This window comes from Agelaius tricolor, unplaced genomic scaffold (assembly GCF_023055355.1).
Source record: "Agelaius tricolor isolate 1412-34295 unplaced genomic scaffold, bAgeTri1.0.p SCAF_30, whole genome shotgun sequence".
Lineage (NCBI taxonomy): Eukaryota > Metazoa > Chordata > Aves > Passeriformes > Icteridae > Agelaius > Agelaius tricolor.
The window spans coordinates 1604579-1630711 of record NW_027269290.1 but is presented as its reverse complement, the minus strand read 5'-3'; the positions used below and the strand labels follow the sequence as shown (position 1 = coordinate 1630711).

Here is a 26133-nt window from a genome sequence, read left to right as displayed (position 1 = left end):
CTGACTAATCCCCAGGCACTAAATGCCCATCTAGAATTTCTTCAACTTAATAACCAGAGGAATTGCAGACTGGGAGGTTTTATATTCCTTTGCTGTGTAGATCCTAGCTGGGGGTGTTCTTTCACCGCCACGTTCAGTCTAATCCTTTGGAAAACCCCGCTAAGTCCCGTGCTCCAGTGCTATCCTTTGGCAATGAGTTTTGTGAGCGCCATGCTCGCCGTGCATTAATCACAGAGTTTTTATTGCTCTAGAGGAGCTGCTGATGCTGGACTGCTATATATAGTCTGTCAGCAATTAGCAGGATGCTTGCAAGGTTATTTAAGTAATTTTTTTCCCTTATGCCACAACTAACTGAATTCTCTGTATATATGAAAACACTTGAAAGACGAGTGATTACTGCGAGAAGAAAGAAGAGCAGAGAGTGAGCCCTGCTTGGAGCGGGCGGCTTGTTTGACAGGGCTATCTCCTAGAAATGGGATTTTAATCAGGAGCCTTTGATTAAAATCATTGCTCAGGTCATGGCACACCCCTGTGGGCTGGAGGCATGCAGGGCCAGCCCAGCCTCACAACCAGTTCCTCGGGCTGGTGCAGGGATGGATCTCACTGGGAGCAGAGGTTGTACTCATGGGGTCCTGGATGACATTTCCTGCAGGGAATAGTGCCTGGCAGCCCGAGCAGTGGGCTCATGGCCATGCTGTGGGAAAATCCAGGCTGGGACCTGGCTCTGCTGTGCCTGGGCCCCCCATCCTCCCTTAAGACAACCCCCATTCCCCCCCAAAGGCAGTGACCCCGTGGTGACACCCACCCTTGGCTGGAGGGGCTGCTCTGTGTAAGGGTGGGGGTCTGGGGCACAGCCAGAGGGGGGATGGGATTGATGGGCTGTGTCTGGGTGAGGGATGAACCTGGGCACACAGGTCCTCTCTGGCACAGGGCTCCAGCACACAAAAATTGGATTCCCCCCATGCCCCAGGCCCCTCTGAGACTGTGGGTGCTCACTGCTGCAGCAAAGCCCAAGAATGAGAAGACCTTGACAGCTCCATTTGAGACATCTAGAAAGGGCTGGAAGGAGCAGGGACCCTCCCAAGCTCTGTGGAAAGGCTGCACCGTGCCCAGCCAGAGGTGCTTTAATGACTGTTTTGGATCCCCGGGAGCCAACCTCCTCCCACTCGGCCCGGGGTAATTCGCCTCCTCCGCGGGCTGCAGCAGTTGTTGACTGGCGGATTGTGGCTGGTAGAACAGGTTCTCTGCAGGGAGTTGTCTCCGAAACCCTGGAGCCGTGGATGGCCCGAGCCGCGGGTCCCGGGCCTGGCAGCGAGGAGGGCTCTGGTTGTGCGTGGCACTGCTGGGCAGGGCGGCCCTCGGCCGCTGGCACACAAATCACAGCCCTGCCTGTGTCAGGTAGATAAGGAACCATGTGATGCAGCTGGTGGGAGCGGAGGCAGGCAGGGTGAAGGTGCACAGGGAAATAACCTTGCAGGGAGTTCCTCCCTCCTCCCTCCCTTCTCGGGGAGCAGAGTCTCCGGGCAGCGCTGATCCCGCGGCTCCCTTGGCCTGGATGCCCGCTCAGCTTCTGGGGGCTCTCTGAACTCCCGGCTCGCAGCAATGTCCTTCAGCAGGAGGAACTGGTCCGATCTCTCCAGGTAAGTGCTGGGGATTAATGCTTAACCCTTTCCAGCAGGGCAGGGAGGGGTGAGGGGGGGCTGCTGGTGGCCAAGGGGCTTGGGGAGGATGGGAGGAGGGGGCAGCTGCCCTGGGAGTGTTTGCTGTTTGCAGAGGTGAATGCCAGCCCCACGGAGAGCTCAGCACTGCTGGAGTTTCTTGTGGCTGGGCAAGATCAGAGGCGTTTTTGTTTCTGCTGCCTAGGGAAGCTGGGCCAGGCACAGGAGAATTACCTGGATAAGCATTCTCACGCCATGCTGGATACATTTTGGGTCTGATTTGCCTTTCTTTGGGGAACAGACTACCTGGGCTGTGCCTCCAGCCTTGCTCTGAGCTGGCTGGGGACGTTTCCTGTCCCCCCATGCCCATGCAGCCCCTGGGTGTGTGTCCTGCTCTGCCTGCAGCCCCTCCTGTGCTGAGCCAGCCCTGAATCAGCGGCACTGACTGAGCAATCCCTGAGCAATCCCTGAGCAATCCCTGCACACTGCCAGCTCCCTTGGCTTCCCAAAGAGTGCTCCAGAGCAGGGGAGGCTCCTGGGCACCCTGGGCTGGGTCAGGCTCTCACATGAGGCTGGAGTGAGGTGGGATCAGCCCTGACCCTCTGCAGACCCCAGGACAGCCTGGGCTGCACAGGAGCAGGGATGGAAACTCAAACAGAGCCACCCTGTGCCACAATCAGAGTAGGAACCCTGGCCCAAATGGATGTTATGGCTCTGAGACTTAATTGCAAACCTCAGTACCAGGTGTAAGAAAGGGGAGTCCCTAGAATCCCAGACTGATTTGGGTGGGAAGGACCTTAAAGCTCATCCAGTCCCACCTTCCACTGTCCCAGGGTGCTCCAAGCCCTGTCCAGCCTGGCCTTGGACACTGCCAGCGATCCAGAGGCAGCCACAGCTGCTGTGAGTGCCCTGAGTGCCAGGGCCTCCCCACTCTCACTGTGAAAAACTTCCTTATTTTAGTTGAGACCCCACTGCTCAGAGGCCACCAGCTCTCAGCTGCCTCTGGTGTGGGTGGGACAGATCCAGAGGCCACTCCAGCCCTGTCCTGATCCATCTCCCCTGAGCCCGACCTGCCCCAACACCAGCCCAGCTGGGTCCTGCACCCCGTGTGCTTCACAGCCCCAGAAGGCATTTCCTGAGCTCTCCTGAGATGAGGCAGCACTGAAACAGCAGAAATGTCAGAAATCTCTGCACTAATCATTGACAGGGCAGGAAAGGACAAGGCAGGGACAGTTGCCAAAGTTTTTTACTCATCTCTTTCAGCTAAAAAAGGTAAGACGGCGAAAAATAAATCCGTCTTTGAAAAGAGGAGAGAAAGATTGGCAGAGCAGATCCATAGCCTGATGGGTGGATCACTTAATTACAAATAATGAGGAGCTGCCTGTGGATAGTGCCAGGTCTTGTGCTGCCTCAGAAGGAACCACGGTAATTCAAGGCAGGAAAATCCCATTTTCACTTTGAAGGAGGCTGTGTAAAATCAAAGAAGTACCCGGTTGTTGTGAGAATTTAGCTCGGCATTAGTGCTCCGTGCTGTCACTGCTTGAGGGACAGGAGTGCAGAGGCCCCGGGATCTGTGTCCCCGCCCCGGGAATCTGCCTGCTGGGATGTGCCCGGGAGCGCCGGGGCTGTGAGAACACGGCCGGGCTGTCCCAGCCGGGGATGCTCCCTGGGCACCTCCAGCCTTCGCCAGCCCCGTCCGTCCCGGTGCCGAGCGGGCATCGGAGCCCGCCCGGAGCTCCCCAGCCCGGGTCCGATTGCTGTGGGGCTGTTCGGCTGCGGGGCCAGCGGAGGGAAGGGCAGGGCAGGGCAGGGCAGCCCTGTCCCCAGCCCACACAGTCCTGTCCCCAGCACAGCCCTGTCCCCAGCCCACACAGTCCTGTCCCCAGCCCAGCCCTGTCCCCAGCACAGCCCTGTCCCCAGCCCACACAGTCCTGTCCCCAGCACAGCCCTGTCCCCAGCCCACACAGTCCTGTCACCGGCCCGGCCCAGCCCTGTCCCCAGCACAGCACAGCCCTGTCCCAGCCTTGTTCCCAGCCGTGTCCCCAGCCCGGCCATGCCCTGTCCTGCCCTGTCCCCAGTCCTGTCCCCAGCCCTGTCCCAGCCCTGTCCTGCCCTGTCCCCAGCCCTGTCCCCAGCCCTGTCCCCAGCCCTGTCCCCAGCCCTATCCTGCCCCGTCCCAGCCCTGTCCCAGCCCTGTCCTGCCCTGTCCCCAGCCCTGTCCCAGCCCTGTCCCAGCCCTGTCCCCAGCCCTGTCCCAGCCCTGTCCCCAGCCCTGTCCCAGCCCTGTCCTGCCCTGTCCCCAGCCCTGTCCCCAGCCCTGTCCCCAGCCCTATCCTGCCCTGTCCCAGCCCTGTCCCCAGCCCTGTCCTGCCCTGTCCCCAGCCCTGTCCCAGCCCTGTCCCCAGCCCTATCCCCAGCCCTGTCCTGCCCTGTCCCAGCCCTGTCCCCAGCCCTGTCCTGCCCTGTCCCCAGCCCTGTCCCCAGCCCTGTCCCCAGCCCTGTCCTCGCCCCCTTCGCGCTCCGCTGGCCCCGCCGCGCTCCCGCCCGCCCCGAGCAGGAGGAGCAGAAGCCGCGAGCACTCGCGGGGGGTAAAGCGGTTTAATTTATGACCGGCTGGGATTACTCAGTAACTCGGAACCAGCCGCAAGTCCCCGCTCGTAATGCGGCCCTGCCCCTCTGACTTTCGCTAAAAGTCAAATTCGTGGCAAAGGCTGAGCTGGGGTGAGGTCCTGGCACGGACCCTGGCAGGGAGGCTCTGCTGGGGTGCCCTGCAGTGTTTGTGGCTGATTGAGGGCTCGTGTTGGGGGAGAAGAACCAGGCTCTGAAAAGCTCCATCAGCCAATAAAAATATTTTCCAGCACATTTCATGCACCAGCACAGAGGGTGGGCAGCTTTGGCACAGAGAAAGGATGGCAGAGCTGGTGTTTTCTGGACAACTTTTTATTCCAAGTGGTATTTTATTAAAACAAAGCAAAACAAAAACCAAAACTAATAAAACCCAACCCGCATTTGGCTTATGCAAAATAAAATGCTCAAAGATGATTCCAAACCTCATCTTTTTGTCTCAGTCTGTGATCATAAACAATTCCCAGTCCAGGCACATGCAGGGGGTGAAGAGGAGCCCTGCCAGCCCCATCCCCAGGCAGAGCCTCTCAGCAGTTGCCCTCAGCCTCTGATACTTTTGCATCTGAGGGTTTTTGCTCTATAAAAACTAAATTACCATCACCACATCTTGGTTTTGGCCGAAAATCTTGTGCCATAGTGGTTACCCTTCCAGTCTGTGTGGTTGAGGTCTGTGTGGTAGCTCAAGGGTCCTGGTCTGGCTGAGTTACAGGTTCAATATCCTTCCCCTGCAAGGTTTGCTTAATATAGGGATTCCTTTGAAATGAGTGCTCCCTCCAGCAGGAGAAAATGGGAGTTGGGAAGTCAAGTGCTTGCTTTGGGAAGGGCCTGCATCAGCTGGGTGGAGTGAGAGCCCTTTGGGGTGCTTGGCTCGTGCTGGCCTTGCTCTCCTCCAGCAAGGTGACTTCTGCCAGCCCTTGGTCTTGCCCAGGGTGTAGCAGTTCCTTTCTTGTCTGGCACCAGGGCTTCAGGGTGCCCATGCAGGACACAGCCCCCCCCATGTCCTTATGTTTCCTCCCAAACAGCCTGGCCAGGCAGAGGACCCTGGAGGATGAGGAAGAGCAGCAAAGGGAGCGCCGGCGAAGGCACCGGAACCTGCTGTCCTCCACCTCCACGGAGGAGGAACCTGCCAGCCCTGCCAAGGACACCAGCCCAGCTTCCAGCAGGTCTGTGGGCTCCTGCTGCCATTGGCCTGGCTCCTGACACCGGGCCCTGGCTGAGCTGTGGGCAGAGCTCACAGCCCTGGGGAGGAGGGATGGGCACGAGGGGGACACCTCGGGTGGGCTCCCCATGGCACAGGGGCAGGAGTGGGGGAGGGCTGGTGCCAGGGCCAGGCTCAGGGTGGTGCTGCAGGTGGATCTGCAGCAGGTAAGGGGTGCCCAGCTCTGCAGGGCAGGAGAGCAGAGCAGGCAGAGCCTGGCTGGCTGTGCTGCCCCTCTGGACCTCACAGTGACGCTGTGGCACCTTTGCTGAAGTGGGGATCTGAGCCAAGGGCTTTCCACTGGTGCTGCCAAAGTCCCTGGCTGCAGGGAGCTGGGGTTTGGAGGTACTCTGGGACCAGGCTGCCCTTACACAACCTGACCTACTCTCTAAATTGGTCCTGGGAGTGTCCAGTATTTAGGTAGTTTGTGTCCACAGTGAAGCTCCCACTCCAGAGGTGTTCCTGTGTTTCAGACAGGATGGAGTTGGGACTCTCGGCCTGGATAAGGGGTGGAGGGGAGCTGGGCATGACTAAAATGAACCAGCTGGGAAGGACAAGTTCTTCTTCCCTGGTGCTGACACAGGCTGGCCATGTGGTGATTGCAATTCAGGAGGAGGGCAGATGTTATCCCATCTCCTCCCCAGTGTGCAGGCACAGCCTTTGTGTCTGTGTCCTCCTGCCCCTTCCCAGTCCTTGTGCCTGTTTGCCTGGGGGAAGGAGGGGAAACAGCTTTTCACTGTGGGTTGACCTGCCAGAGCAGATTGGCTTCCAACCAACATTTCCCACTTTAAGTTGGTGGGATTTTTCCTGGTCCAGTGAAGAGTCACAGCCACCCTTCTTATCCAGCAGCAGACCCAGACTGCCCTGAGCCTGGATCTCCTTGGCACAGGACTTGATGGGTCCTGGTGTCCTGGAATGAGGCTGCAGAAATGCTTCATCTCTACGACAGAAAGGAAAAAAAATAATTTTAATCCAAACTTTTTCTCAGACAGCTGAGCTGGGGTGATGGGGATGAGAGTGGCTGCAAGCCTGGTCTGCAAGGAGGACTCCAGGATGTTTGTGGGATTTTTATGTCCTTCTCCAGAGCCTTTTGCCTCACTTGCAGCATGAAACGCACCCCTCTAGCCCCAGGTGCTGAGGTTGTCATCCCATGTTGTCCCTGTCCCTAGACCTTCATCCCTGGTGAAGCCACAGTCTCCGGAGGACGGGGAGGAGCGAAAGCTCTCAGAGGTGCTGAAGACACAAGAAGGGAGAAGAACGAGGTGCCTCCCAGCCGTGTCTGAAAAGCTGAGGCAGGAGAAGGAGCAGAAGGAGGCAGGGGTGGCAGAGAGCTGCCCGGAGACAGAGGCACAGCCCCGCGGGAGGCAGGAGAGCAGCCGGGCTGCAGAGGAGGCGGCCGGGGGCAGAGGGGACCCGCCCCGAGACAAGAACGTGGAGCCAGCCCCCGAGAGGAAGGTGCTGCTGAGGACACGGCTCCAGGACAAAGACCAGGGAGTGCAGACTCCTCGGGGGGAGCAGAGGAAGGAGGCAAAGGAGCCACCAGAGGTGGGGAGCTGCCGGCTCCGGGAGGTGAAGATCCTCACCAGGGTGGGAAACCGCAGCACAGAAGAGAAAACCTCAGTGGTGACCTCATCTCCAGAGCAGCAGGTAAGCAGGAATGGATGGAGCACCAGGCCTCGGGGGGAGAGGTCCTGAGTGCTGGGAGAACCAGAGAAAGACACAGCCCAAAAGTACCAGGAGGGAAATGGGACCTGGAGGATTTTGAGGAAGGTTTTTCAGAGAGCTGCAAAGCATGAAGTGGTGGACAGGGTCCCACCACCTCCTTCCCCTCCCTGGTCTGTGCTGTCCTGATCACCTTCTCCAGCAAGGCCCACTGATTGCCATCATGGTGACACTGAAGGGCTGTTGGGGACTCTCTAAGTCCAACGAAGACAGGAAAGGTTTGGAGGGTTTTGATCTCAAACTCTGGCCTCCAACCCAGTTCCCGCCCTGACTGTTCCACTCCTGCACCTCAGTCCTCTCTGCAGGCTCTGCAGGAATACATCTGAGGTCTCCTTTTTCCTCAGCAGCCATCCAGGAACCCCTCAAAGCAGGTAATCCAGCTGTCCCCTCCCCGAGATGAAGCTGCAGAAAAGCCAGACCCTTCTCCAACCCACGTCACCTCCATCCGACGGGCCAGCCCAAGAACCGTCTCCTTCAGGGTAAGAGCTGAAGCAGGTGGGGAAAGGATTCCAGTGAGGCAGTGGAGGATGGGGGGAAGGAAGGATTGCTGTGGCCTCTGGATTATGTGGGCAGAACCTGTTCCCAGAAGTGTGCTCAAAACTTACCCTTGGGCTGGGCACTGCAGTCCTGCTTCCCTCTTCCCCTGTTTTCCGTCTCCATGAGGATGAACATGTCCAGTTCATCCACCTTGTGCTTGCCAGAAAACTTATGGGAAGTATGAGAAAACAGGGAACTCATTGTCCTCAGAATTTCCAGTGCCACAGGAATTGCCATCCACCTTCCAGCCTTTCCAGTCATATGTGAAAGCACAGGATAAAAATAACATCCATCCTCCCTCCCATCCCATGTTACAGTCTGAGAATATTTCATTTCAAAAGAGATCTCTGGAATGAAGTGATTGGAGAGGCTGGGAAAGCCTAGAACTGTCAAGATCATCCCTGCTGTGAGTCAGGGCTGACTGGCTACACTTGATTGACTTCCATGAGGCTTTACTGGGAATAAAACTGTTATCACCATAAAGTGTCTATAGTCTGGGGAGCTTTGATATGAGATAAGCTCTGGTGTGGGTGCAAATGGAGCTTTTGTGGGGGAGATCAGTAAGATAGTGTCTCCCATGCTTATCTTGGATAACCAAAGTTCACTGCAGCATCTCCTCTCCTTGTCTCTTCCAGATCATCTCCAAGAAGCAGAAAGAAGAGAGCCAAAGCCCTCTCACAAGGAGGTCAGCACCTCTTGTTGTGTTGCTTTGGTCCTGCTGGGCAGGAATGGCCATCCTTTGTTTTCCAAGGCAGGAGGAGGTGCTGGGGCCTGGCTCAGATCTGCTGGACATTGGTCCCCAGCCCTGTGGAGAGGGCAGGCAGCGATGCTTGGCAGGGGACAGGACAATGTCCAAGTGCAGCTTGCATCTGAATGAGATCCTGGAACCACAGAATGGTTTGGGTTCCAAGGGACCCTGCAGATCTCATTCCAACCCCTGCCATGGGCAGGAACATCCTCCACTGTCCCATGTTGCTCCAATATCCCCCAGCAAGCCCCCACTTCTCTGGGGTCATGTAGCTCCATGTTGGTGCTTGTGTGCACAGGTCCCATCCATGGGGACATCAAAACAGCTCCATGAGCAGCCTGACCTGGCTTTGGTGACCAGATCAGGGGATCCTCCACCCCTCTGTGGGCAGGTGTATGCAGAGGCACACTGACATTGGGGGTGATGCAGTCCAGGGCTGGCAGAGCTGAACCCAGGGCAGGCTGAGGAGCTCTGAGGTATTTTGGTGCTCAGTGTGGCCCTGGAAAGGCAGTGACACCCAGAGAGCTCAGTCACCAGCAGGGGCTGGGCTGCTTGGTGCACCTGGCAGACAGATGCAGGAGTGCTGGCTGGGATGGGGCCTTCTCCTGCCAGGTGCAGCTCCCCAGGACCATGGGCTGATCCCAGGACATCCTGGGGGGGCTGGTTTCAACTCTTCCCTCTTGTTCCCCAGTGCAAGTCTGAGGGTCCCAGGCAGCAACAGCACCATTGGGGAGAAGCTGGAAAAGTACAACTCAGCTGTGCAGGTACTGAGGGTGCTCAGCAGAGCCAGGAGGGGGTGGGGGACAGAGAGGGGTGGCCTGGAGTCCAGTGGGGAGGGGAGGCCTGAGCTGCACCAAGTACAGAGCTGATGGGGAAGAAGGAGATGGAAAGGCAGGAAAAGGGATTGGCCTCAAGGTTTTAGGAGCAGAGACCCTTGGAGGGGGTCTGGGGATGCTGCATGGCCCTGCAGGAAGGAGATGTCCTGTGGAGAGGGTCTGGGGATGCTGTGGTCCGTTGAGGGAAGCAGTGCACAAAGCTGTGAGCTGGTGATGGGCAGCAGGGGACCGGACCCCAAGGGGCTCAGGGTACGAGCCAGAAGCTGGGCTTTTCTTTTCACCCCGGGATGCAGCACAGCCCTGCTGACGCCCCTCTCTCTCGCAGCGCTCGGAGGGGGTGAAATCCTCCGTGCCTGCCCAGAAGAGTCGCCTGCTCTCCTCGGAGGGGGTGGCGAGCAAGCGCAACTTCTTCGAGAGAAGCGCTCCCGGCAAGGCGGAGCCGGCGGCTCCCAGGAAGGTGAGGCAGGAGCGGGGACCTGAGCGCTCTGTGCTGGGCAGGCACCGCCGCTGGGGCAGATCCTCCCCTCTCCCGATACCGGGCTCAGCCTGGCAGGCTGCGGCAGGGAGCGGGGGAGCTGATGCCAGGGCTGCCCCGGCGCTGTGTGGGTTCCTGCCGAGCGCTGGAATTGGAGGAGCTGGGATGGAGCCAGTGTGTGGGCTGGGCTCTGTGCCGCAGCTCCGCTCAGGCTCCCCGTGCCCTGGGGACTGGGCCGGGTTACATTCGTGCACGGAGAGCCGCTGCTGCAACCCTGGTGTCCCTCTCTGTGCCACAGGACAGCCTGAAGATCCCAGGGTCGGTGACATCCCGCATTAATCTGTGGATCAGCCGAGCTCAGGAGCCTGCCAAGGAGGAAAACGGCAAGGTAGCAGCTTGTGTCAACCTCAAGTGAGAGCCCTGAGAGCCGCAGGCTCACAGGACATGGTGCTGCACCTTGGGGCAGGGTTGAAAGGTGGATGAACCCTTGGCTGAACCTGTTAAAGGGTTTGGGAGCAGTTTAGCCAGATTTGGAGGTATCAGAGCTGCAGGACCACCACAAAGAAATATCAGGGCTCTCCTTGTTGCTGTGTCCTGACTGTGAGCCCAAAATTCCCAGGACAGCTGATTCCAGCCCTTGAGGTTGAGGAGGGAGAGGAGCCAGCTGGGTGCATGTCCCAGGACATGCAGGGATACATGACTCTGGCCCCCAGCACGATCCCATCTCTGCCATCCCATCTCCTCTGCCTGGATGAGCAGCTCTGCCTGGGGCCAGGGGGAGAGGAGCTGTGTGCTCAGCCCTTCAGCTCTGAGGGGCTTGGAGAGGTCCTGGTGCATGAGGGGTCTGGAGTCATCTGCACCCCCACTTGAAACCACCCCCCAAAAATGAGGGGGTCTCGTGGCTGTGGGTGCCAGGTGCCCGGCCAAGGGGACTCAGAGGTCACCACTTGGCCATGTGCAGGAGAGGGACAAGAGAGCCTTTGGCTGTTGGGTGTTCCTGGAAAGGAGGGGCTCAGCAGGTCCTGGGCAGGTTTCACTGCTCACAGCAGAGAGGGCTTTGGTCACTGCTCGTGGCAGCCCAGGAGGGGCAGCTGCAGCCCAGCCCTGCAGCCAGGGAAGGTGGATCCAGGCTGGGCTGGGAGATGGGCACTGCCCAGATGTGTCTGTGCCAGGCAGCTGTGCCAGCAAAGGGTTTGCTCCTGGGGCGACTCCTGGGGAAAGCCTGCAGCTCCTTGATCAATTCTTCAATAGCACCTGCTCCACTTCTGTGGCTGGAGCTGCACTTGGCTCTGAGGGTCTCCCAGGTGCAGGATCCCAAAGCTGGCTGGTTTTACCTGGACAGTGTGCTTCAAGGTCTGGGTACAGTCAGACCGAGGCAATGCTGCACACGACACTTGGGGAAAACTTTGTCCTGTCACTTCTGACTCTCCTGTTTGCAGGAAATCCGGAGAATCAACAGCCTGGCAAAGCGAGATGTCTGGATAAAGCAGCCTGGGGACACCTCTGGAGACACCAAGGTAATTATGGAGCTGCTCTGGAACCTGGTGCATCATCTGAGACAGAGCCAGGATGTACAGGGAGAGGTGACGTGGGGGAATCAGGACCCTGTGACTTTGGGAAGTCAGCAGGAGGGGACAACTGGAGGCATCTGTAAGGGAGAGGAGGACTCTGGTCTGGGAGGAGAAGGGAAGTGGCCTGTCATGGGATTTAGGGGATCCCTGCCTGCCCCATCCCCAGGTGGGGACAGCCGCTGTCCTGGTTAAAGCAGCTGCAGCTGGTGGGGTTGCAGCCTCAGGCACAGCCTCAGTGGTTCCCACTTTCTTTTGCAGTTGCAGTAATACCACCTGTGCTCTCAGACCATCTGGGAAAAACTGGTTTGCTCCAACCAAAGATCAAAGCCCAGCCCTACCCACCCGTCCAGCAGCCACTGCCATGAGTCCCCTGTGCCATGTGTGGGTGCAGCCCAGGGCATGGGGTCCTCTGCTTGTGGGATGGGAAGGAAGAAGCCTGGAAGAGTCTCCCTGTGCCCCCAGTCCCCAGTCACTGCCTGTCTGTGGGTGTCCAGGCCTGCAGGCTCCCCACAGATGCTGAAGGCAAACTCCTGCCTTGTTTGCCCAACACATTTTGCTGTCCTGTTCCTGATCTCTGCCTGTGCCCCAGAGCTGCCTGGCAAAGGCGATCCCCCACAGGGCTCCCTGGCAGCTGGAGGATGTCAGAACCTGCCTGGCTGAGGGAGTTCCAGCTGCACATCCATGGACCATGTCTGTCCCTGCTGCCTGGGGCAGGTGGGGCAGGCAGCTGTCACCCCTGCCAGGCTGTCCCTGCCACAGGGGCACAACCAGAGGTTCATGAAGCCACACGAGTGCTCAGAGATGTCCCATGGAAGAACGGGGGACTTGGCCCTGGTGTTTCCCTCCACACGCAGCTGAACCAGAGACTTGTCCTTGTTCCTGCCATCCCCTGCCCCTGCAGGCAGTGATCCTTCATCCAGTGGGCCAGGGGAGCTGAGCTGGCCCTGGCCATGGCCTCAGCCCTGTTGGGGGATTTCATGGAGCTGAGTGCCCCGGGCTGGGCCCCATTTCCCTCTTGCCTTTCCTCCTGAGCCCTTTGCTGGGCAGCCCCTGATCCTGCATACCTGTGGCTGCTGAGCCCACCCAGCAGGGATGGGGGATGCTCTCTCGAGGCCTTTAGGGTGCCTTTAGGGTGCCATGGGCAAAGGGCTCAAATTCTCTGATTGGGGCCATTCTTTGGGTTTGGGTTGTGCCTTGAACAACCACTGTGGTGACAAATTCAGTGTGGGAATCTGCTGCTGCCCCTGGAGCTGATCCTGCTTGTTGGGCTTGGGAAAGGACTCTGTGCTTTTTTTGTTTTCTAATAAAAGTTGCTCTTTCTAAAACACTCCTGGTCACCTACTGCTGGTCTGGGACTGGAAACTGTTCCCTTCCCTTCTCCCGACAAGGGGAAAATAGGGAAAACCCCGAATCCAATATGTCCTGGGGGGTTAAAAACAGACTCTTCCTTTCTCATTGCAGCATCCCGCGGTGGGAGCAGCGGCTGCGGGAGCCGGGCCGGAGCTGCCGGGCAGGGGCTGCTCCCGCGCTGGTGACAGCGCTGCCTTATCAGCGTCCCGGCCGCGGTGACAGCTGGGCTGGCTTGTGTCAGCCCCTCGGGCACTCACGTATCTCGCTCCGGAGGGTTTAAAATAGCAAATCTCTGAGGCCACACAATAGCTTGGGCTTATATGGGCTCCTGGGGGGGAAGGGGGAGCGGCGGAGGGGGCCAGGGCCGCGGCTGCCGAAATAGCAGCTCACAAGTGTTGCATTCCTCGCTGGGCGCCGGGCACATTCCTGCGGCGCTGCCCGCCCCGGGGTGGGCGCTGCAGCCCCCTTAAAGCCTCCTGGCCCAAAGAGCCTTGCCCAGACCCCGCGGCTCCCCGCGCTCCCGCAGCTCCGGCGCTCAGGTACGGCTGGGGCGGCGCCCGCCCCTCGGGGGGATCGGCCAGGGATGGGCTCTGGGATGGGCTCGGGATGGGCTCGGGATAGGGTCCGGAATCGGGGCATCCCTCCCCGCCCCTTGGGGGAATCGGCTCCGGGATGGGCTCCGGGATGGGCTCTGGGTTTGGGGTGTCCCCGCCCGCCCCTCCGGGGAAATCGGCTCCGGGCTGGGCTCCGGGCTCAGCTCTGGGATCGGCTCCGGGCTCGGGGTGTCCCGGCCGCTCTCCCGGGGGTTTTATGCCAAGCAGGCATTCCCATGCATAAACCATCTGCAGCCTCTCCAGCGGGTTGTGTTCACCATTTCTCTTTTGCACCACCCTGGTGGGTGCCCAGGTGGCTCAGATGGGTTTTGGCTGCCCTGGGTCCCAGGAAATCTCCCGGATCCCATTTCTGTGTCTGCAGTGACAGCAGGGATGTGATGCCGATGGGTAGCCTGGCCCTGGCTCTCTGGCAGCCCAGGGGTGGGATGGGATGGGATGAGATGGGATGGGATGGGATGGGATGGGATGGGATGGGATGGGATGGGATGGGATGGGATGGGATGGGATGGGATGGGATGCTCCTGTGCCTGGTCTGACCCTGCCAAGCAGGACAGGAGCAGGGACATGACCCATTCCTGGAGCCACGGTGGGAAAGGAGAGCTCCATGTCTGGGCAGCCTGGAGGAAAGCAGAGACTCAGAACTGTGGAGGATTAACTCAGCCCCAGAGCTGTGAGCAGCCAGCCCTGAGCTAAAGGATAGGGGGATTTTGAGGAGTATGAGGAATATCTGGATTGTTTAATACACAGCAAATTGTGGGAGATTTTTTTGTAGTCAGTGCAATGTTTCCTCTTTATCTCTGTAATGTCTGCTGGGCTCTCCTTATTCTATCAAATCAAGATTTCCAAGCTTTAATGAAAAGGTTTATGTGTTTCTGTGCAGAGGATGCATAAATATTTCCTTGAGCCACTTTCCCTTTTGTGTACCCTCTTAACAGTGCCGGACTTGTTGTTGTTCCCTCAGCTCTGGGATCTAATGGTGTCTGAGGGAGGAGGGCAGTGAGAATGTAGGAAGAGGCTTGGAGACTGGGAACCCTCTTCTCCCATGCCATGAAATGACTGTGTGGAGCTTTGGCTGCTCAGATTTGGCCGAACTTGGGGCATCAGGACCATGCTGAGCCTGGGGGAAAAGTGGGAATTGCTGTTGGTGGGGAAGCAGGGATCCTGGGGATGCTGTTGGAGGGGGGCTTAGACCCAAGCCCCAGACCCATCACAGGAAGGGGAACAGTAGTGGCAGGAGCAGGCGGTGACCCCAAGGCAGAGGGGGCCGAGCTCTGCCTTTATTTGTCTCCAAAAAGCACCTTGTGAGGAACAGTGAGATTAGAGACCCTCTGGAGCCGTGGTTATGCCAAGGTTCCCCTCCTGGAATGCCCCTTTCCCATGCCTGAGCATTCCAGCCCTGCATCCAGCATCCTGAATAAGCACTCCTGAGGCTGGGCCTCCCCATCCCGGGTAATGAATGCCTGACAGATGCAGGCAGGAGCAGTTGTTCCCAGACTCTGGGTAGCAGGAGCAGGGAAGCCTTGCTGCTCTGGGAACAGGTGCTTCAGCACATGGAAGTTATTTCTGAGCTGCCTTGCATCGTCCTGTGGCATCTCAGCCCTGCTGAGGGCTGGCACAAGCAGGGGACAGGGCTGGGCTGGGCTGGGCTGGGCTTGGGCTCTGGGCTGGGCTTGGGCTCTGGGCTGGGCTGGGGCTCTGGGCTGGGCTGGGGCTCTGGGCTGCTCCAGGATGTCCAGGGATGGGGCTGGTGGATGCAGATGTCCCAGTGCAGTGCTGGGTGAAGGTCAGATGAGGTGACATGATAAGCGAAGTCCTCCTGAGCACAGCTGGGAGGGAGAAAATGTGCTGGGAAGATGAAAAGCTGTTTCTGCAGAGGTTTTTAGCCCTAAAATGAGGGCTAAGTTACTAAACCAGACTGTAAATTATTCCTTTTAGTTAACAGGGGGAAAATGTACCTGCAGAGGCCAGGCTGCCCCTTTCCCAGCAGTTCTGCACTTGGAGGGCTGGGCTGGGAGGGTTTGCTGAGGGCTTATGCTGTGCCTGGTGCAGGGCTGGAAATCTGAGAGAAGGGGTCATCCCTGGGCTAAGAATAGTCAGGAAGCAAAACAAGCTGAACACTGCAATGGGGTGATTTTCCTGTCCCCTGAGCAAACACAGCCCCTGAGAGGGCTGGGCCAGGGGGCTGAGTGCCCTGGACATGCTCCTGACAGAGTTATCAGTGCCACAGAGGTTGTGTCCAACCTCCTGCCTCCTGTTTGGGGCATGCTGTGATCCTGGGATGGGGGGGCAGGCACCTTATCTCTGCTGAGATAACACTGTCACAGCCTGGCTGGGGACAGCTGGGAGCTCCAAGTGCTTTGGAGAGAGGCAGCATCGCTGTGCCCATGTCCTGGTGCTGAGGGACAGGCTGTGCTAGCCCTTATCTCACTTCTAACCCTCACTTTTTCCAATCTGCCTCCAACTCTGCCAGAGAACCAGGGATGTCAGACACGGAGGAGGTCACCGAGGAGTATGAGCAGTAAGTGGGGTGGTTTTAACCCCCTTTCTTTCTCCCTGTTCCCATTTTCCCACTGCAGCATTGCTTGGAGGGGCTCTCATTGTTACCCAGCACCCACCATGGACCCCCAGCCTGTGCCCCTCTGCCTTGGCAGTGCCTGACCCCAGCAGGGGCAGTTTGTATCCACAGCTATGGGCAGGTCAAGGTTTGATTTCTGAATTCACACACACAGTTTGTGTGCCTGACCCCAGCAGGGGCAGCTTGTATCCACAGCCATGGGCAGGACAAGATTTGATTTCTGAATTCACACACACAGTTTGTGTGCCTGACCCCAGCAGGGGCAGCTTGTATCCACAGCCATGGGCAGGACAAGGTTTGATTTCTGAATTCACACACACAGTTTGTGTGCCTGACCCCAGCAGGGGCAGTTTGTATCCACAGCTATGGGCAGGACAAGGTTTGATTTCTGAATTCACACACACAGTTTGTGTGCCTGACCCCAGCAGGGGCAGTTTGTATCCACAGCTATGGGCAGGACAAGGTTTGATTTCTGAATTCACACACACAGTTTGTGTGCCTGACCCCAGCAGGGGCAGTTTGTATCCACAGCCACGGGCAGGACAAGGATGATTGCTGAATTAAAAATGCTGCAGTCTCAATGTGTGGGACAGAAATGGGAAAACCCAAGAGTCAGTGGGGAAATGGGAAATCCAATCTGCTGCTGCTGGGGTCCTGCTGCCCCATGCAGAGCATCACTCTCCAAGGCCCAGATTTGAGAGCAGCTTCTGCTGATGGAGGCACATCCTGGAGAGATGGGGCTGGGTTATAGGGGTGAGCTCCAACACAGCTCCCACTGCTCATCCACCAGCAGAGAAGGGACCTGAACCCTCTGGTGTTTCAGTGCCACACCAGACTCGTGTGTGTCACCAATCTGTCCCCCTGGGACAGGCTGTGCATCTCCCCCATGGCCAGGGAAGGACTTGGGGGCAAAGGTGGGATGTGATATTCCCATTTCTGGGATTACAGGCCAAGGTCATTCATCTTCTCATGCTGCAAAATGGGGGGGGTGCCCTGACCACTGTCAAAGTGCCAGTCCGGACCTTCAGGCCCTGCTCTCCAGAGCCTGCAGGGTGACCTGGGCCTTGTCCCTGTCCCCAGTGCCACCTGCCAGCCCCCCAGCAGCCGTGGCCTGTGCTGTGAGACAGGGGAGCCAGCCTTGAGGAGTCCCAAACTCACCTCAGCCTCACTGATGGCCCCGTTCCAGCAGCTCAATGTGACTCTAAATTCCTGTTGTGCTTTGCAGGGAGCAGGAAGGTAAGAGGACATGGAGCACCTGCAGCTGCCCTGAGGCCAAAAACTGATCAGAGAAACTCCAATAACCTGAGGCTTCTTTCCCTTCTCTCTGTCTGTGCCCTGTGTGCTCGCTGAAGAGGAGTGCGTGGAGGAAGGTAGGAGCTGCACCTGCAAGGACCAAGAGCCAAATGCTTCAGTGTTTTGCTGGGGGGTTGGGGGTCAGCTCCTGGGCTGCACTGGGCAAATCATGTCCAGGAAAGGCCGATGTGACCATGTTTGAGATGCCTGCACCTGAAACATCAGTAGGATCAAAACCAGTCTGAATTTTCTCAGGATCTCTTTTGTCAGTGCCTCAAACCAGGGCTGGCAATGCTGGACATGGGTGTGGACTGAGGGGTGATTCCAATATCCCAGCGGGAGCTGGAGCCTCTGTAGAGCGTGTGACAGCCTTGCCAAGCTCAAACTGCCACTGCCTCAGCCTGATGGGGACAAAGGACCTGGGCTGGGCTGAGCTGGGCTGAGCTGGGCTGGGCTGAGCTGGGCTGGGCTGGGCTGAGCTGGGCTGGGCTGGGCCGGGCCAGGCTGGGCTGTGCTGGGCCAGGCTGGGCCGAGCTGGGCTGAGCTGACCTGGGCTGAGTTAGGCTGGGCTGAGGCTGAGCTGGGCCGGGCTGGGCTGGGCTGAGGCTGAGCTGGGCCAGGCCGGGCTGGGCTGGGCTGGGCTGAGGCTGAGGCTGAGGCTGAGCTGGGCTGGGCTGGGCCGGGCCAGGCTGGGCTGTGCTGGGCTGGGCTGGGCTGAGCTGGGCCGAGTTAGGCTGGGCTGAGGCTGAGCTGGGCCAGGCCGGGCTGGGCTGGGCTGGGCTGAGGCTGAGGCTGGGCTGTGCTGGGCTGGGCCGGGCTGAGCTGGGCCGGGCTGGGCTGGGCTGGGCTGGGCCTCTGGCTGCTCTAGGGCTCTGCCAGACAAAACACTCCGAGTGTAAAAGCAAAGAGAGGTGCAGGGGGAAGCCCCTGCTGTGCTCCAGTCCTCATCTCACGCACGCCCAACGTCTGTGGCACCCAACTAATCCCTGTGCTTATTCCTTCCCTCCTCCCTGGCTCAGAAGAGGAAGAATGGATAGAGGAAGACGACGGTAGTTATTGCACCTTTCATTATTTCCTCTCTCTGCTCTTGGGAGAACTCCTGGGTCCATGTGTTCTGACTCTCCCTGGTTGGGGAATGGTTTTCTTTCAGTCTTCCACTTCTCTCTCTTCTTCCTGCACTCCTCCCGTGCCCTGCTATGCTGTGTGTCCATCCTCTGTCTGTGCCTTGTCTCTTATATCTGCCAGCTGTGGTTTGCTGTCTTTGCTGTCATCTTTTCCTTCCCCTCTGTGTGGCTGTGGCCCCGCGGGTGCTCCCAGGGCACAGCATCGCTCTGGCTCCGCTGGGGGAATCCCGTGGGGACGCTGCTCCCTCCAGTGGAAAAAGGCTCCAGCAGTGTCACAAAGCGTCCTCAGCCACCCCTGGAGCTCCCTGCTAGAGCAGAGCCATGGGGATCCCTCCTTCCTTCCTGGGCTGTGAGGGATTGGCAGCGTGAGAGGGGATGAGGGACAAGGCAGGAGGTAGCGATAAATCCTTGCATTTCACTAATTTTAGGGGGTTTTGCCCTGAGGAGCGCAGGCAGCCCTGGGGTAAGGTTAGAAAGGAGCCCTTTGCTCCCGAGCCACTGCAGCTGCCCAGGTCCCTCTGGGCTCTGTCCCAAAGCAGGGATAGATGTGAGGAGCTGCAGGGATAGACGTGAGGAGCTGCAGGGATAGACGTGAGGAGCTGCAGGGATAAATGTCAGGAGCTGCAGGGATAAATATCAGGAGCTGCAGGGATAAACGTGAGGAGCTGCAGGGATAAACGTGAGGAGCTGCAGGGATAAACGTGAGGAGCTGCAGAGATAAGTGTGAGGAGCTGCAGGGATAAATGTGAGGAGCTGCAGGGATAAGAGTGAGGAGCTGCAGGGATAGATGTGAGGAGCTGCAGGGATAGATGTGAGGAGCTGCAGGGATAAGTGTAAGGAGCTGCAGGGATAGATGTGAGGAGCTGCAGGGATAAGGGTGAGGAGCTGCAGGGATAAGTGTGAGGAGCTGCAGGGATAAGTGTAAGGAGCTGCAGGGATAGATGTGAGGAGCTGCAGGAACACTGCTGCGCTCACTCTGCCCTTCCTGCACAGGTCAGGAGGAGCAGGTAGAGGAGGTGGAGGAGGAGACCACAGAAGCCAAGGCAGAAGGTGAGTGGGGGCTATGCCAGGAGCTCCTTGGCTTGGCTGGGCCATGCTCTGCTCCAGGGCTGCCAGCTGGGGACTGGGATGTGCCAGCGGGGCTGTGACAGGGGGACATCAGCACAGAGGGGCAGCTCCCCCAGATCTGGTGTGCAGTAAGGGGGTGTCAAACTGAGATGCCCTTCCCTGCTCTGTCTGGGCCCTACAAACATGAAATGGTGATGAAATACCTGAAATACAAATGGTTCTTGCTGCTGGTGGCTGTGTCCAGCCCTCTAAAATAATGCCAAAAATGGGCTCAGCCTGGCTCACTAAGGGGTCCATTGCCTTAGAGGGGGTTTCCAGAGCTGGGCTTGAGCTCTGATGTGTCTGATCATCAAAAGAGCACTGGGTTTCACGAGGTGGCTTTGGGGCATGGTGTATGACCCTGTGCTGTCCCCTCTGCTGGGGCAGGCTCAGATCCTGGCTGTGACCCCAAGTCAGGGTGCTGGGACCCCTCTGTGCTGAGGGTGTGGCTGCCCTCACCCAGGGGTGCTCATGTCTCCCATTGCTTTTAAACAGAACAAGAAGATGAAACGAAAGCAGCAGGAGAAGGTAAAGCAGGAGCAGAGGAGAGATGGGTTTGGCCATTTCAGTCCTGATCCCATTCCCCTGAGACACTGGGCCCTTGTAACGAGGTTTTGGTGCTGAATTTATTCACTACCAAAGGGACAATTTGTGGTAAAGGGGGCAGAGCTGCCCTGGCCACATCCCCCAGCAGGACAGGGGCAGCAGGAGGGATGGATTTGTGCTGCCTCTGGCAGAAATTCACCCAAAATAGAGGAGGAGAGAGAGGCACTGCTGCTTTTCCAGCCTGAGCTTCTGCAAAACTTGTCTGGATTCCTCCTGAGAGCACCTGGGGCTCTCCTGGCCACCCTGTGAGTGAGGGGTGTCCCTCAGGGGCTGCTCTCCCCCCATTCATCCTGCAGGGATGCAGCCGGGGTTTGCAGTGGGGATAAGCGTGGGAAAGAGGGGGACAGCCCCCCAGAGTGTCCCTGGGCAGGACTGGCCACGGGGACACAAAGCATCGTGTTTTCCACAGGTGGAGAGGGAGAGCGGGAGCAGGAGCCCGGGGAAGGTGAAGTATCACCCTTGTTCCTCCTCCTGCCTGGGGGTTCCCTGCTCAGCCAGCAGCACCAGCTGTGCCTGGGCACACCGTGTGGCACAGGGCTGGCACCTCACTGCTGGGGGGGTCCCTGGGAAGCCCCCGCTGCTGTGGAGAGAGGGAGGGCTCGGCTCAGGGCGGGCTTGGCTCAAGGTGTGACAGGAAACCCCTTGGTGACACTGACCTTGTCTTTCTGTGCTGCTCCTGGGACCTGCAGGTGAATCGAAGCCAAAACCCAAGTAAGTGTGGCAGGGTTTCCCTGGGGCAAGGTCTGAGCCATGCCAGGGCAGAGGCTCCGTGTGACAGAGCCTGGTCCATAAAGGACAGGGCACAGGGAGCCTCCAGGGCAGGGTGGGACTGGGGTATGGAGAGAAAAGGGAGAGAAACGACAGCAAAACACAGCCCATGAAGGGGACCCTGAGAACGAGGTCTTTAGGCAGTTCTGAAGCCTTTTGTACATTCCCTGGGAGAAGCTCAGCGGCCCTGTGACCCTGCAGGTGACAGAAGTGTGTGTGTGTGTGTGTGTGTGTGTGTGTGTGTGTGTGTGTGTGTGAGAGCACCCCAGTGTGGGACACAGACCCCAGGCTATGGCTGGCATGAGGCACATGTTTCCAGGAGTGCCAGGGACTGACCCGGAGGGAGCAGGACTGTGAACCATTGCAGGAAACCTGGGGGGTCCTCCTGGGCCCCTGGGATTCTGCAGTGTGGGAGGCAGATCTGCCCTCAGCCATCATCATCCCTTCATCCCTTTGTGCCCCTGCTGGGCATCTCCTGCCCTCCCTCAAGCCCCACAGGAGGAAGGCTCCAGCTGCCTGTGCCAGGTCACACAGAGCACACGGTGCCCTTTGGGGGGAGCAGGGGGCTGGCAAAGGGCCCTGGCCACGCTGTCTGCAGCTTGCAGGGTTATTCCAGCCATGCAGGCACCTGGGAGCGTTTCCAGGGAATGCCACAGGTCTTCCTCTGGGGCTGCCCAGCTGGCACCTCCAGCAGGATGCATTGCACTCCTCCAGCTGTGGCCACTCTGCACCCCGGGGGGCTCAGGGGGTGGGATGGGTGGAGGGCACGTGCTGTCCCAGACCTGCTGCAGCCCCCTCGTGCTCCAGCTCCCCCTCCACTGCAGGGTCTTCATGCCCAACCTGGTGCCCCCCAAGATCCCAGATGGCGAGAGACTGGATTTTGATGTAAGTTATGGCCCAGTTCCCACCCCTGGGGGTGCTGCCCTCCCTCTGCTCCCCCTCAGTGTCTGGCAGCTGCTGCAGGCCCTGGCTGTCTGTGCCTGCTGCAGGACATTCACCGCAAGCGCATGGAGAAGGACCTGAACGAGCTGCAGGCCCTCATCGAAGCCCACTTTGAGAGCAGGAAGAAGGAGGAAGAGGAGCTGCTGTCCCTCAAGGACAGGATTGTACGTGTTCAGTCTTCCCCTCTCTGGCTGTTGCCACCTGGTCCCTGTGGGCACTCAGCCACTGTCCCCTCCCCACAGTCCTGGCAGACCTGGGACACCCCTGGCCCTGCAGGAGAGAGCCTGAGGGTTGAACCAGATTTCTATGAGCCCCAGTGCCTGCACACCATAAAATTCCCTGAGCTGGAAGGGACCCACAGGGATCACTCAGTCCAACCCCTGGCCCTGCCCAGACCACCCCAACAATCCCACCCTGGGCATCCCTGGCAGTGCTGCCCAAACACTCCTGGAGCTCTGGCAGCCTCAGGGCTGTGCCCATTCCCTGGGGAGCCTGAGCAGTGCCAGCACCCTCTGGGGAAGAACATTTCCTGATCTCCAGCCTGACCCTCCCCTGGCACAGCTCCAGCCATTCCTTTCCTGTCCCCGCTCGCTGGGAAGCCCCCGGTGGTGCTGCAGTGCCCGGTGCCGATGCACCTCTCCCCGGGTCACTGTCCCCAGGCTCCCCTGGGGCTCTCAGGGCTCTCGGGGTCCGGGGTCTGTCCCTGGGAGCAGAGAGGATGCAGATTCCTGGCGGTGTCCAAGCCCAGGTCCCCTCCCTGTGCAGGAGCAGCGGCGAGCGGAGCGGGCGGAGCAGCAGCGGATCCGCAGCGAGCGGGAGAAGGAGCGCCAGGCCCGCATGGCCGTGAGTGCCCTCTGGAAATGCGGCCTGGCAAGGGCCTGGGGACACGAGCTGTGTGTCCGTCCATCCACTGCTGACCGCCTTCTGACCCTGGCAGGAGGAAAGAGCTCGCAAGGAGGAAGAGGAGGCGCGGAAGAGGGCGGAGGAGGAGGCGCGGAAGAAGAAGGCGTTCTCCAACATGCTGCACTTTGGGGGATACATGCAGAAGGTGGGACCCTCCCCAAGGGGCTGTGATGGAGCCACTGTTGCTCCTGGGGAGGGCTTGGCCATGGGCTGGCCTCATCCATGTGACACTGGGGCTTTAGAGGCAGGAGGGACAGGGAACTGAGCTTGGGTCAGTGTTACAGGGCCAGAGTGAGCTCGGACCTGCCCCGAGCTCAAGTCTGCTCTGCAGATGTGCAGCTCCAGCCTTGCCTCAGGGACAGGGATGGGGACAAGGACAAGGTGTCTTGTCCACTGTTGCCAAAATGTCCTCAAGGACCTCATGGAGTCCCAAAAGCTGAGGGTGTTGGGTGCAAAACTGGGGATGGGGGAGAGCAAAGGCTGGGCAGACTTCCTTCTCTCCAGTGGATTGATGGTTTCCTCAGTCAGAGAAAAAGGGTGGGAAGAAGCAAACAGAGCGGGAAAAGAAGAAGAAGATCCTCAGTGAGCGACGGAAGCCCCTGAACATCGACCACCTCAGTGAGGACAAGCTCAGGTGAGCACAGGCTGGCAGGAGGGATGGCCAGGGCAGGATCCCAGGCTGGGGACAGCTCCTGGGCAGGATCCCGGGCTGGGGACAGCTCCTGGGCAGGATCCCGGACTGGGGACAGCTCCTGGGCAGGATCCCGGGCTGGGGACAGCTCCTGGGCAGGATCCCGGGCTGGGGACAGCTCTCTGGGGCTTCCAGCTGAGGGGGATGGCACAGCTGGGGATGGGCTGTGACACCCCGTGGGGGACACGGGCTCCAAGGCTGTGCAGGGCCACCATGGCCGGGCTGCAACTGATGGCACCAGCCATGAGAGGGAGCCAGGGTCACACGGGTGACACAGGGGTGTCCTGGGGAGCCAGGGTCTCACGGGTGGGATGTGTGTCCCCATATGTACTGACCTCCCCCGTGGCTCTTGTCCTGAACTCACTGCCTGCGTCCCTGTCTGGGAGCCTCCTGAGCCCCATCCCCGGGAGCAGATGAGGGGTTGGCATCAGTGCCCCATCCCTGCTGAGCTCCCTGGGAGCACAGCCCTTCCCTGCACTGTCCTCAGCTGGCTCTTCCTGCAGGGACAAGGCCAAGGAGCTGTGGCAGAACATCCATGACCTGGAGGCTGAGAAATTTGACCTGCAGGAGAAGTTCAAGCGGCAGAAATACGAGGTGAGCCCCAGGGCCTCTGTGATTTGTCCACCCTCTGTGTTCCTGACTGCTCCTTCTGCTTCCCAGCCAGGGGATGAGCTGGGGTGTGCAAGTGATCTCCCAGCTCCTGGGGACGTGTACCTGGCAACACCACAGGGCAAATGCATCACAGGCCAGGCAGGATGGAGCCCTGAGCAACCTGGGACAGTGGAAGGTGCTCCTGCCCATGGCAGGAGGTAGAATGAGATGGGCTTGAAGGTTCCTTCCAACCCCAACCATCTTGGGATTCTGGGATTCTAAACCCCACAGAAAAACTGCTGGGAAAAAGAGAGCAGTGATGCATCTTCAGCCAGCCCTTGTCCCCAGCCTGGGGTTTCTTGTCAGACCTCACCATCCACCTGCAGCTTTTTCTTGCCAGACCTCACCATTCACCATTTTTTCTTGCAGATCAATGTTCTTCGAAACCGCATCAGTGACCACCAGAAAGTGTAAGTGGCTGCCCATCCCTCCTCCATCTCCTGTCCTTCCAGCTCCCTGTTCTCCAGCTCCCTCCCTATGGATATCCCTTGCTAAACCACCTCCTCCCTTTCCCCCTCCTGCCTCTGGTCTTGCTGGTGCCCAGCATTCCTGAACCTGCAGGTCTGTCCCAGGATCTCAGTCCCTGCCCTTCTGCCCCTGATGGACCTCCATGGTCCCACTGCCACCAGCTCCCCCCTCCCCAGAGACCTTGGCAGGGGATGGACCCCAGGGAGAACTTACCTCTGCATGGGAAGCTTTGTGCCCTCTGGGGTCCTTCAGTCTCCAGCACCCCCTCCCTGCAGGGGCTGGATCTCAGGGGCATCTCAGGAAGCTGCTGGAGATCCCAGCTTGTCTAGCAGGAGAAGTCCCATGGGCTGTGGGATTTGTGCAGGCCCACAAGGCCAGAGGAACCTGTCCCTGTGCCCATGGTCCCTGCACATGGCTGGGGAACCCTTTGTAGGAGGGTGGGAGAGGCTGTTTGACCCCTATTCCCAGGAGCACCCCAGTGCTCTCACATCCCCATCCCACTTCCCCCTCATGTGGGAGGTGCTCAGCCCACCCCGTGTGTCAGGGGCAGCAGCTCCCACCCAACTTACACCAGGTCTCTCTTCTCTCCTGCCCCACCATGGCGTGATCCTGCAGCAAAGGGTGAGTACAGGCACTTCTGAGGGCTGTGTGTGTCCCCCTGCACAGGAGCTCTGTGCTCTGTGTGTGTGTCCCTGCACAGGAGCTGTGTGTTTGTGTGTGTTTGTGTTTGTGTGTCCCTGCACAGGAACTCTGTGTGTGTCTCTGCACAGGAGCACTGTGTGTGTTTGTGTGTGTTTGTGTGTGTTTGTGTGTGTGTGTCTCTGCACAGGAGCACTGTGTGTGTCCCACTCCATGTGTGTGGCAGGGACACCAGGACCCCAGGGCAGAAGCAGGGCTCAGGGATGAGGCAGTCCCAAGGACTGGCAGCCAGAAATGCCCTTCACTGCCCACCCAAACCTCCTCCTCTGTGCTCCCCTGTGCTGGTTAGGGCGAGCCGTGGGCTGGTTCCTGAAGGATCCTGCAGCTGCTTTTATCCCTCTGCAGTCACAGATGCAACTTGTCCATTCTTCTTGGAACGATTCTTGGGGGGGAGAAACATGGGAGGGAAATGGTGGGTCCTAAGAATCACCTGGCAACTGCATGAGCTTGCTCCCAGGGAGTCCCAAGGCTCTTTGGCTCAGGTCCCAAGGTTTACGTGGGGCCAGTGGAGACCCCAGGGCAGTTTCCAATGGGAAAAGGCTGCAGGACCACTGACAGCACCCACCTCCTCCTCCCTGTGTGGTCACTGATGCCTTTTTGCACGTACTGTTCCTCTTCCCTTGCAGATCCAAGGGTGCCCGTGGGAAGACCATGGTGGGCAGCCGAAGGAAGTAGAGGCTCAGGGAGAGAGGAGGCCAAGCCTCAGGAGCTGCAGTGGCTGCACAGAGCCCTGGCTGCAGGAGTGGGGATTCCAGGGGGCAGAGGCCTCAGGAGTGTCCCATCTCCACCCCCCAGTGTTGTTGTGTCTGTAAATAAAGAGGTGCTGAGGGGGTGCAGGTGTGGTCTCCATCCTGAGGCTCTGATCCAGGGGACACAGGCTCAGCACAGCTCCAGGAGTTGCCCACCTGCTGCCCAGGCTGTGAGAGGTCACAGCAACCACCCAGGACCCCCCACGCCACTGTCCCTGTGCCT

General features: G+C 59.0%; 2 protein-coding genes across 2 annotated transcripts; both read left to right on the top strand.

The window, feature by feature from the left end:
- The first annotated feature begins 1602 nt into the window (after positions 1-1602).
- LAD1 (ladinin 1) lies at positions 1603-11637 on the top strand. The gene is made up of 10 exons (XM_071449921.1): positions 1603-1640; positions 5306-5446; positions 6651-7128; positions 7548-7682; positions 8376-8425; positions 9180-9252; positions 9650-9781; positions 10098-10187; positions 11239-11316; positions 11629-11637. The coding sequence occupies exons 1-10, from the start codon at positions 1603-1605 to the stop codon at positions 11635-11637; spliced, it is 1224 nt and encodes a 407-aa protein (XP_071306022.1).
- A 4177-nt stretch (positions 11638-15814) lies between these two features.
- Positions 15815-25902, top strand: TNNT2 (troponin T2, cardiac type). The gene is made up of 17 exons (XM_071449947.1): positions 15815-15852; positions 17135-17145; positions 17262-17279; positions 18222-18251; positions 19320-19376; positions 19929-19961; positions 20449-20484; positions 20729-20750; positions 21632-21692; positions 21797-21913; positions 22515-22592; positions 22687-22797; positions 23177-23286; positions 23847-23937; positions 24364-24404; positions 25078-25083; positions 25788-25902. Exons 1-17 carry the CDS (start codon positions 15815-15817, stop codon positions 25834-25836), a joined length of 909 nt encoding a protein of 302 aa, XP_071306048.1. The 3' UTR covers positions 25837-25902.
- The last annotated feature ends 231 nt before the right edge of the window (positions 25903-26133 follow it).

Coding starts and splice junctions, on each gene's coding strand:
- LAD1 (XM_071449921.1), top strand. CDS start 1,603: ATGTCCTTCAGCAGGAGGAACTGGTCCGATCTCTCCAG. Junction 1,641..5,305: donor AACTGGTCCGATCTCTCCAG/GTAAGTGCTGGG, acceptor CCTCCCAAACAG/CCTGGCCAGGCAGAGGACCC. Junction 8,426..9,179: donor CAAAGCCCTCTCACAAGGAG/GTCAGCACCTCT, acceptor CTTGTTCCCCAG/TGCAAGTCTGAGGGTCCCAG.
- TNNT2 (XM_071449947.1), top strand. CDS start 15,815: ATGTCAGACACGGAGGAGGTCACCGAGGAGTATGAGCA. Junction 21,693..21,796: donor GCGAGAGACTGGATTTTGAT/GTAAGTTATGGC, acceptor TGCCTGCTGCAG/GACATTCACCGCAAGCGCAT. Junction 22,593..22,686: donor AGCGCCAGGCCCGCATGGCC/GTGAGTGCCCTC, acceptor TGACCCTGGCAG/GAGGAAAGAGCTCGCAAGGA.